At 60.0% G+C, this 11,291-nt stretch overlaps 1 protein-coding gene across 1 annotated transcript in view; it reads right to left on the minus strand.

The window, feature by feature from the left end:
- Nucleotides 1–11,291, minus strand: part of GIPR (gastric inhibitory polypeptide receptor) — a 45,270-nt gene that overhangs the window by 6,628 nt on the left and 27,351 nt on the right. Inside the window, exons 3-10 of the mRNA XM_029913211.1 lie at nucleotides 6,242–6,341; nucleotides 5,226–5,333; nucleotides 4,717–4,838; nucleotides 4,256–4,353; nucleotides 3,439–3,595; nucleotides 2,583–2,742; nucleotides 2,076–2,136; nucleotides 99–168 (exon numbers count right to left, since the gene is read on the minus strand). Of these exons, the coding sequence (XP_029769071.1) occupies nucleotides 99–168; nucleotides 2,076–2,136; nucleotides 2,583–2,742; nucleotides 3,439–3,595; nucleotides 4,256–4,353; nucleotides 4,717–4,838; nucleotides 5,226–5,333; nucleotides 6,242–6,341 (876 nt within the window). The remainder of the gene's footprint in view (nucleotides 1–98; nucleotides 169–2,075; nucleotides 2,137–2,582; nucleotides 2,743–3,438; nucleotides 3,596–4,255; nucleotides 4,354–4,716; nucleotides 4,839–5,225; nucleotides 5,334–6,241; nucleotides 6,342–11,291) is intronic.

Consider the following 11,291-nt stretch of genomic DNA (forward strand, 5'->3'; position numbering starts at 1 on the left):
CCAGTGCCCGCTCCCCACAGCGCCCCCTGCTGGGGGAGACCAGGACTAGAGTAGCTGCCTCTTGGCTGTCTGAAGAACAGTGGGTGTTTGTAACTCACCAGGATGGCCAGCAGGATGGGGCAGCGGATAATCCACCAATAGGCCATGTTATCATTTCTCTCCCAGCACCTGAAAAACCAACTCACGTCAAACTGGCTGGGAGGGAGGAACCTGCACAGCCGGGAGGGGTGGTGACAGGAGTTGGCAGCCTCCCAGGTGGCACCAGCCTTCTCTCTCCCCCCGTGAGCACAGTTCTGTCTGTGACCCAGATCAGCCGAGGGCTGGCCTTTGCTCCCCACCAGGGCCATCAGATCATCCGGCTTGAGCTCCTGTGAGCACCCGCCACTAAACCCCACCCAGCCGCCTCCACCCCAAGCCTGGCAACCTCCGTTAGATCAAAGTATTACAGCCCCCAGGAGACTAAACGCTCATGGGCTACAGGCAGAGAACACCAGGGACCGATGGGCACTGGGGCCCGGCCAATGGCAGGGGATTGATTGGGCGATCCATGCCCCATACTGCAAAGGAAGGGGAAAAAGTCCCCCAAGGCCACAGCCAGTCTGACCTGGGGGTAAATTCCTTCCGCACCCCAAAGCCGACCCTGAGCATGGGATCAAGGACCAGCCAGCCAAGCACCGGAGAGAGAATTCTCGGGGTCGCCCTGGCCCACCCAGTCCAGGCTCCCATCTCCAGCTGTGTACATGATGCTTCAGAGGAAGGAGATTAAAAAACCCCAAACCCAGAATACATCGGGGCGGGGGGGGGATCCCTTCCTAACCTCTACAGGTGGCTGAAGCCAGTGGTTCTCAAGCAGGGGGTCCGCCAAGCATGGTTGGCATTAGACTCATCAAAGTCCCACTACGCATGACTGCATGGAATATTGCAGGGCCCCGAGCCCTGCCATCCGGGGCTGAAGTTGAAGCCTCAGCAACTTAGCTTTGTGGCATAGGCGCTGACTCCGTGGGTGCTCTGGGGCTGGAGCACCCACGGGGAAAAATTAGTGGGTGCTCTGCACCCACCGGCAGCCAAGCTCCCCTCCTCCCCTGCTCCACCTCCTCCTCCCCCTCTCCTGAGCGCGCCGCGTCCCCGCGCCTCCGCCTACCTACCAGCGCTTCCTGCCCGGCCGCTGCCAAACAGCTGTTTGGCAGCGTTAGCATGCTCCGGAAGGGAGGGGGTGGAGCGGGAACATGGCGTGCTCAGGGGAGGAAGCGGGGAAGAGGCGGGTCCGGGGCGGGGATTTGGGGAAGGAGTTGGAATAGAGACAGGGAGGGGGCGGAGTTGGGGCAGGGACTTTGGGGATGGGATTGGAATGGGGGCGGGGAAGGGGTGGGAAGAGGTGGGGCAGGGGCGGAGCCTCATGGAAGGGGTGGAGTGGGGGCAGAAAAACAGTTGTTGTGGCACAGGTGGGCCGTGGAGTTTTTATAGCAGAAAGAAAAAGGTTGAGAACCTCTGGCTGGAGCACATAAGAGCGTCGCTCTGGCTAGCAGAATTAGCCCGTTAGCTGATACACCAGAGATGGATGGGTCAAGTCCTACAAGCGACGCTCATGCGTGGGTCTGGGGTCGCAAAGTGCTGTGAATGCAGCGAGCTCACACGCCCCCGTTTACATGGGTGTGGAACAGGGATGGGGAAAACGGCGTCTGTCTCGGGCTGGAGCCGCTCGGGACGTTTGATTCGACATGGTTTTTTTGGACAAGAAGTGACTTTTTCATCAAAATGGAAAGGTTCGTTTTTAGCCAATTTCCCCCCTCGTGTTTTTGGCAACTGAAGGCTGAGAAATGTTGGCTGAAATCCTAAAATCGTTTATTTTTTAAACCTCAGGGTTTGGATTTTCGACGAAAACCTGGACGTTTTTGAAGAAAACAAAACGGATTTTTAAATGTTTCCCCTCAAAATGTTTCCTGGCACCAAACCCCTCGTTTCCCGCCCTGCTCCCTGGAGACCCGCTGACAAGGCCACCCCATGTTCGAGGATTTCCAAGCACTTTCTTTCTGTACCGGACCCTGAACCGGAGAGATTTCGCTGGCCGGACTTACTGATTGTTTTCATAGAGGTATCTGATGATCACCCAGGGAATGACAAACAGGATGGGGGCTCCTAGATGGACAGACAGACGCAGCAGTTAGGGTTTTGTTCTCCAGCCCCACCCGTGAGATTCCCCCCTGTGTACAGCGTCATACACTCTAGCATTTTCCCTCTCCTCTCTGGTGGGTGCATCTCTGCCACTAGTGGGAGTGCTAGTGGTAGTGGAGACAGGACTCCGGCGCGTTACCCACCGGGATGCCTAGACCTGCTGTGAAACACTGCAGGAGTTGTGGGTGGAGCCCCGCACTGCCCTTCGCGGCAGAGCAGGGCCAGGCTGGGGCAAGCACCTAGAGAGGATTCTTTCGGGGGGCTGCTGGATGCAGACGTACGCTGGGGTCCGTTCCAGCTCCCAGTCTGCATTGCCTAGGGTCACCAAAGGGGGTCTCCCTATGCCCCGGTGAGCATTGCAGTACCTCCATCATGCCCCCTCCCGGCCATGCCTGCGCGGCCCCACTCACCCCATCCGACAAGCAGGTAGCCCACAAAACAGCTCTCCTCCGAGATGGCCATCAGCACAAGCAGGTTGTGCAGGTAGAGCCCTTCCACCAGCAGCCAGTAGTAGTTGGCGCCGACGCAGTACTGGGTCAGGACCTGAGCCAGGCGGCAGCCGGCGGCAGCCTGAGCCCCCGGGGAAGGGGGGGAGAGGAGCAGAGAGAGGTGGGAATGCTGCAGGGTGGCGGATGGAGGAGCCCCATCAGGTCACGGCCAGCCCATCCCCGCTTGGGGCAGGGGCGTCCCCTACAGTCGGTCCCCCCATGGCTTGGCCCAGATTCCCATGGGGATGCTCCCAGCCCTTCCCCTGGGGAGGCAACTCCCCCACCCCACGGATCTTCGAGTCAGGAAGCTTTGCCCGGAATCCAGCCTCAGTTTCCCTACACTGCCTTTCGTCCCATTGCTCTGAGTAATTCCCCTTCCTCTGCGGTGGGGACACCCTACGGATACGCAGGTGGATCCCTCCCACCCCCGGATTACCTCGCTGATCCCACGCCTAACCCTGCTGCCCACGGTGCCAATTGAGAGTGGGTCAGCCTGGGGCCAGGTCCGGAGCTGGTGTAAACGGGCCAGAGCACCACTGGTGCTGGATCACAGCGGACACGGCTCCATGGATTTCAGTGCTGATTTAAGCCAGCTGGGGTCTGGCCCATACTGCCTAGCTGCTGACCTTGGGGGTCCCCGGGCTTTCACCCCCGATGTACGGGGTGCTCCCTGCAGTGCAGGGATTCCCCCCCCCTCCCCGGGGTCAGAAAGGGGCCCAGCTGGCTGGATCTGCTCCCCCCGCCCCCTCTGGGAGTGACGCCCAGAGCCGGGCAGTACCTGGTCCCCGAGGAGATGGAAGAAGTCCCCCTCGTGCCGCAGGTCCTTGGAGAAGCGCACGCGGAGGAGGGCGTCCCGGGTGAGGATGGAGATGGCCCGCAGCATGAACGAGAGGAAGAGGTTCACGTGGATGTAGTTACGGGTGCACCTCAACTTCCTGCAGAGGGGGTGGGACCATCAGTCGGGGGGATGGGAGGGCAGCCGTACTCCAGCATTGACACTAATCAGCTGTGGTCCTCTACACCGAGCACCTGCGAGCGTCACCGGGCGCTGACCCAGTGCCGGGCCCTTGACGCCGAGAGTCACGCTGAGCCAGCGGGTGAAGACAGCTGGGCTGTACAGCGCCGGGCTCTGGGCTGGGGCCCTGGGCGCGACACTGACTAACCAGGAGTGAAACTGACCAACGCCAGAAACGGACAGCGTAACTAAAAATCCAGAGGAGCTGTCCAGGCCTGATCCCAGTCTCGCTTACTCTGGTTTTACACCGGGTAACTCTGCAGGCCCGGCTCCATGTGCCCCATCCACACGGAGCAAACCAAGAGCAGAGGGAGAGTCAAACAGGAGTGACTCCTGCAGTAAAGGGAGTGTCAAACTGGGGAGCGGCACGGCACCCCATCGGGCCCAAATCCAGGATCAAGCCCTTAATTACTAAAGGAAACTTGCTTTTTTAAGAGGGAGATGGTACAGATAAAACCCACGGGTCTGAACCCTGCCTTGCGACCTGGGTGCAAATCCCGAGTGACCTCAGTGCATGCCATCTGCACTGACATCAGGATCTGGACCATTAACTCCATCATGCCCACGGGCTCTGCAGTACCTGAAAGCCAGGAGCAGCAGCAGGGCGAGCAGCAGGGAGACCAGCGAGAGGGAGTAGCCCACGGTGTACATCAGCCGGAACTGCTCCAGGAACCGCATCTGCTTCTGCAAAGGGACGCAGCGGAGGGTCAGGTCCGGGCTCCTTGCCCCTTCCTTCGCCCCCTCCCTCCGCCCCACCCCTGCCACTCGGAGCATTTACAGGGGAGGGCGCCCCCTGCTAGGACCATCAGGGACTGGCACGGGCATTGATCTGCAAATAGAGCGGGGACCCGGCTGCTGGATCCTTCCCGGGCAGCGCCGCATCCAGCCAACAGATCCCTCCAGCGCTGGAGAGGGAGGGGCTGCCAGAGCTCAGAGGGAGCCGGAGGCTGGGTGGGAGCAGCCGGAGAGAAAGCCGCGTAGCTTAGGAGCTGGGAGCCAGGCTGGGAAGCAGCCTGTGGACTGGCCGGCAGGGGCACTGACCTGGAAGGGGTGGTCTGTGCTGAGATCCTCGCACTGCGAGTGGTCCCTCCAGGGCAGCCCCGACTCGTCCGTCACCCACTGGCCAGCCGGGCCGCAGAGCCGCATCACGAACCCGCCACGAACTGCCGGGGAGGAGACCAGAGGGAGCCAAGTGGCAGGCGGGGGGGGAGGGGGGGTCAGCCACAGCCACACCGCCACTGCCCACAGATGTCCCCGCCCTGCCCTTAAAGTGACACCCCCCCCCCGCGGCCTCAGTCATGGTGGTGTGGGGACGCGAGGGTTAACATCACCGTACTCTGCGTGGGCCTGAGCTCGGAGCTGACACCCGCAGGCCTGGTCCTCTGCAGAGCAGCCCCAGGCCCCTACTCTGCATTCCAGCAAGATCAGAATCGGGCCCTGTAGCTCAGGGACAGCTTTCACCCAGGGAGCGGGTCCCAGCAGGCGGGCCGAGGGGGCAGGCATGGGAAGGGGGTGTGGCTGGAACGAGCCTCGGAGGAAGGGATATTTACCGTGGTGATGCCAGGGCAGGTACCACGGGCAGGGCACCATGGCGGTGGTGTTGGGCAGAGTGTCCCCCCAGCAGGCGTACATATCAAAAGTCCGGTTACACATCAGGCCTGGGAGGGGTGAAGATAAGAGGCTGTTTAAAACACTCGCACGTCACAGAGACGGGCAAACGCCGGTCACGCAGGCCTGGGCGGCCGCACGCATCCATGTGCAAATCACATTCACACGTGTGTGACCCATGCACAGTAAGCAGGCCTAAGCGTCCACAGACATGGGCAAGTCACGTGCATGTGTGTAAACCACACACACAAACTCACCTACACAAACGTGCAAATTACGTGCACATGTGCAACTCACACACACAAACTTGCCTCTGCAAACACAGACACGTGCAAATCACACACGGGTGCAAACCACACACACACAAACTCACCTCTGCAAACACAGACACATGCAAATCACGCGCACATGTGTGCAAACCACACACACACAAACTCACCTCTGCAAACGCAGACACATGCAAATCACATGCACATGTGTAACTCACACACACAAACTCATCTCTGTAAACACAGACACGTGCAAATCACACGCACATGTGCAAACCACACACACACAAACTCACCTCTGTAAATACAGACATGTGAAAATCACACGCACTTGTGCAAACCACACACACACACAAACTTGCCTCTGCAAACACAGACACACACGCAAATCACACACACGCATAGAAATGTGCCTGCACAACCACCCCCATCCAGGCAGCTCCCCCATGCACATGCCAACCACATGCACGCACACGCAAAAGAGGGCACACACAGACACCACGCTCAGGCATGCACATGGGCCACACTAACACGCTACCCCATGCAAGAACACACAACATGGGTTCGCAAACATGGCCACATGTGCCGAGAGGAGGGGCTGGGATGCACGAGTGGGTGCCGGGTGCACTCATGAGACCCTCTGGCCCCACCCCAACCCCGGCCCAGAAGGGACAACCCGCTCCCCTCACCTGCGGGATATGGCTCCTCGGCCATGCTGCGCTCACACTCCTGCTGGTACTGCCTCCAGGCCGCAAACATGTCCTTGGCTGACTTCTCCGAGGAGCTCGCCTGCAACGGGATGGGAGTCGGGGCAAAGGGCTCGGGGTGCAGCCATGTCCCTGTCCCCCTGAATAGACTGCAGCCCCAGGGCTCACATGGAGGAAAATACAACTTCCTGGATACTCCAGTCCCAGCCTCTCCCAGCAGGGGGCGCTGTGGGGAGCAGGGCAGGAGTGCTGGCTGTGGGGGAGCTCCCAGCTACTCCAGTCCCAGCCTCTCCCAGCAGGGGGCGCTGTGGGGAGTGGGACAGGAGCGCTGGGTGTGCAGGGAGCTCCCAGCTACTCCAGCCCTGGTCTCGCCCAGCAGGGGGCGCTGTGGGGAGCGGGACAGGAGCTGGCTGTGGAGGGAGCTCCCGGCCTCTCCCAGCAGGGGGCGCTGTGGGGAGCAGGGCAGGAGCGCTGGCTGCGGTGCATTTGCTGCAGGGGATGGTATTGCACCGAGATGGAACAACAGGGGTCTGAGGTGCTGCCTGGGGGGGGCACTGAGCTGAGTGCCAGCCGTGGTGGGGGGGGGCGCGCCCTGGGGTGCAGTCTCACCTCCGCTGTTCCCTGGAGCGACACAAGCAGCAGGCAGAGAGTAAAAGGCTCCCACATGCTTCAGCTGCAGTGCAGACATGAGGCCAGCTAGCGGGGTCCGGCTCAGGGGTCCTGCAGGCGCCGGCGGTTGTCTCGGTCCCTCTCCAGCAGAGCTGGGGTGCACCCGGGGAGAGGCGCCCTAGGGGGAAGCAACCCGGATGGATTGGCAATGGGGCTCCCTGCTGGTCTCAACGGCAGAGCAGAGGCCCAGGGCACCTGCCTCCCTCTCCAACAGATCCCCCATCGGCAAAGCCATGCGCTGATGCCATGGGGATGGGCACAGATAGACCCCACCCTCAAGCAGGGCTCCGACCCCCTCTGCTTCCCCCCACCCTCCTGAGCAGGACCTGGTTCCCGTGAGAACCCTCAGGCAGCAGCAGCTGGTGGGAAGGGGCTATTTATAGGGCACATTAGACGTGTCGTCCTGCTGCGATCCAGGGCCCTGCTCCGAGGGAGCCGGGTTCGGGGGGGTGGGAAGTTCAGCGGGGAGCCTGGGATAAATACAGCGCCTGAGACCTGACAGTGGGGGGAAGCCCCTCGGAGGGAGGGAGATCGGGGGGGGGGGGAAGTGTCTCCGATACACAGCCCGCAGACAGGCCTGGGGGCAGGGGAGCAGGCCGCTTCTACGGGGGACAACCATAAGGGGTTTTCCCCTAGAAGGATCCCAAACTGTCTATAGGGGTTTCGGGGACCATCCCGAAATTAGGGGCTTTGTCTTATATTGGCAACTATACCCCCCCCCCCAAAAAAGTGTCCCGATTTTTCACACTTGCTATCTGGTCCCCCTAATAAGGTTCCTGAGATGCAGCCACCTCTGGGGTGGGGCACAGGAGCTGCTCAACTGCTGTCCTGCAGCCCAGCTGAGGACAGGATGTGAAGACTGCAGGAGGCAGGAATTTTGTGCCCGCCCACTCCTCGCCCTTCTAGGAACAGCCGCGGGGAAACTCACATCCATTGGGCGGTGTTGATGGGCCGTTGACCCCCAGCGCTACTCCGCTGCCCCAACAAGAGACCAGAGGCTCTCTGCCTCGGAGTGGCTGGCGTTGACATAACCATGGTTACCACAGCACCACAGAGCGGAAAGCCGCTCTCTCCCCCAAGCGGGCACTGTCAGGGGGAAAGGCCCTGCTGAGCCCAGCCCCCTGGGGGGGGGACGCAGGCCTAAAGAAAGAGCCGGCCCCAGCCTGGCGTCGCTGTCCCCCACCAACCCTTCCTTTGCCCCCCCGTCGCATGGGCCAGAATCTCCCTCAGCTCCCAGGCCGATGAGCCCATCCCCGTCCTGAGTTCGCCAGACCTCAGCTTCCCCATGCAAACCCTTCCCTGGCTTCTTCACACCTGGCTTCTTCGCACTCCCTGTTGTTAGCCTGAGGGGGCTGGCCTGGGGGACATCTCCTTCTAGGCCACTTGTCTTATTTCTTCCCTAGTACTAAGGGATGGGGCCAGTGGTTGGAGCTGGGAGTCAGGACTCCTGGGTTCTGTCCCTGGCTCTGGGGTCCACTGGTTGAAGCGGGAGGGCTGGGAATCAGGACGCCTGGGTTCTGTCCCTGACTCTGATAGGGGAGCGGGGTCCTGCCTTAATTGCCTAGCAAACTCCCACTGGTCTTGTCCTGTAACAACCCCCCCTCTTGGCAAAGGCCTGGAAATAATGCTAGAAAATGAATCCCAGAGGGAATCCAGACAGTGTCAGACCCACAAGCGTGTGAGGGAGGGGGGATTTGAACCCTCACCCGTCAGCAGCCAAGGCGCAGCCTGAGTGAGGGTTGCTGCCTGGCCAGCTTTGCCCAGCCCTTTTTGAAGGTAGCTGTGCTGGGAAATTTGTACGGTGCCCAGTGTCAGCTCAGAACCGCCCCAGATATCCTGGGGTTTTGCACCTCACAGGAGGCGTCTCTCGCAGAGCTGTGGGTCAGCAGCAGGCGTTACCCTGGCTGGGGGCTGGGAAGCCAGGGTATTACACAGGCAGACTCCCCACAGCGGCTTCTGCCTCACCGTTACCGTGTCCCCCCGCCCCAGGGTGCTCTGACTGGGGCTGACGCCCCCTGCTGGAGAAAAGCAGCTCTCCCAGTGGTTGGGATGTCGCCCTCTGGTGGCGGGGAGCCTGTATAGAGGGTGGACGCTCTAGAGCCGTGGTTTTCCTTTTTTCATTTGCGGGCCCCTCAAATATTTCGAATGGAGGTGCAGACCCCTTTGGAAATCTTAGACACAGGGTCTGCGGACCCCAGGTTGAAAACCACTGCTCTAAAGGGATCAGATGCCCGAGGGGTGGGAAAACCAAAGACCCTCTGTGCCCCACGCATTTGACCACAGTGTCTGGCCCCTGCTAGTCCCCCAGGTGCAGACACCAGGATATACCATTATGGCTGGCGAAGGGAGTGGCACGTCCTGGGGTTTGGCCGGGAGAGGCCCTGGCTGTCCCTGTCTGAGATCAGGACACATTGGGAGCGTCATGGCTGGCCTTGGACTTTGCTCCCGGGATAGGCTGGTGAGATGCAGCAGGTGGGTGGGGCTGCCTGGGACTGACAGACACAGGGGACCCAGCCCTGCCCAGAACGCCCATGGAGAAAGCACTAAAGGCTGCTGGAGACCCAGCGGTGGCCCTGTTTGGGCGGACAGTGGGGTTTGAACCTGCAACCCCCTGTGCTGAACATCCCTGCGGCAGAACTGAAGAGCCAAGCCCCAGAGTTGGCTGCTAGAGCTGACCCAGAAACAGTGCAGCAGCCACACGTGAGGGGCAAAGACCCTCTTCCCCTAGTATGGGCCACGCCAACCCCCCCTCCAGTGTCTGCCCTGTGGAAACCCAGAGTCAGGGCAGCCCTGGGATGCCTGGCCCAAGTGGGGGCTGTTGGGGATGCTGGGTCGGCAGCGGGGAGAAGGTAGGGATCTGTCTGTACCCAGACCAGTGGCTACATGGCTGCTTCTTCTTGGAACCAAGGACCGGGGGGCTCGAGTCTGGTAAGAACCAGCCCCAGACCTGCCCCAAACCCTGGGCCCCTGTGGAGGGTCATTCACACAAGCAGGAGTCGTGACCCATGGAGGCGGGCTGGAGGGCAGGGTTTTTTTCATAGATTCATAGATTCTAGGACTGGAAGGGACCTCGAGAGGTCATCGAGTCCAGTCCCCTGCCCGCATGGCAGGACCAAATACTGTCTAGACCATCCCTGATAGACATTTATCCATGACACGAGCACCATGCGCACAGCAAAGAAACTCCTGTCTCCTCTTGCCCTGTGGCACTCCGAGAGTGGCATCTCCGCCGGGGATCCCAAAGCACTTTGCAAAGGTTAAGGGCACCCCAGGGAGTCAAATGGGGATTAACTGGCCAGGAATCATAGAGGCTGGGAAAGGAGATGGGTTCTAACCGTCAGAGGAGGGAGGGCCTGGGACAGCCTCCTCATAGCAGCAGCAGGCAAACTCCTAATCTAGCCTGGAGTTGGCTCTTGGTCAGTCTCCAACCTGGACTCTATGACATGGCTCCTCGGAGTCCCAATGGCTGGATCTCCTGAGGGCCGTCAGCGTCTTGGGGAATTTCACCAGGTCAGGGTCATTATCCCTGTTGTACAGCCGGAGATACCGAGGCACAGAGAGGGCAAGTGGTTTGCTGTGGTCCCACAGCATCTGAGTACCAGCGCTGGGATTAGCCTCTGGACTGTCCTGACTGCCAGGGAGGTGATCTACCCACAGGCCCCGCTGCCCCATGCTTCAGCAAGGAGTGGCAGAAAGCGCTTGGGTGAAAAGGGATCAACTAGAGTTGGGCAAAGTGTGTCCCTGCCAGCAGAGCAGAAGGGGTCCCGGTGAGCGCGCCCCAGGTCAGAACCCGCCAGCAAAGCCAGCCAGCTGCTGGCCCCGTGTCGATGGGCTTTGCTGCAACGTTTAACCTATGTACAGCCCCAGATACTACAGACAGACAGACAGACAGAAGGGTGCGTATGGGGATGGAGAGATTGATAGGTGTATATAAGGATGAATGAAAGATAGATGGATGGATGGGTGTGTATGGAGGTGGATGGACAGATGTGGATGGGGTGGATGAGTGGATAGATAGATGCGCAAGGAAATAGATGGTCGGATGGATGTATGGGTAGATAGATGTGCATGGAGATGGATGGATGTGTTTGTGTAGGGATGGATGCATAGATAGATGTGTAAGGAGTTGGATGGATGGATGGACGGGTATGTGTGGGGATGGATGAATAGATAGATATATAAGGGGATGGATGGACAGGTACATAAGGGGATGGGTGGATGGATAGATAGATGTGTATGGTGATGGATGGATGGATGTATATGGAGATGGATGGACAGATAGATGCATAAGGACGTGGATGGACAGGTACATGTGGGGATGGATGGATGGATGCACAGAGGTGTATGGAGATGGATGGGTGTA

This window comes from Terrapene carolina, unplaced genomic scaffold (assembly GCF_002925995.2).
Source record: "Terrapene carolina triunguis isolate 2854851 unplaced genomic scaffold, T_m_triunguis-2.0 Scaffold517, whole genome shotgun sequence".
In the NCBI taxonomy this organism is placed as follows: Eukaryota; Metazoa; Chordata; order Testudines; family Emydidae; genus Terrapene; species Terrapene triunguis.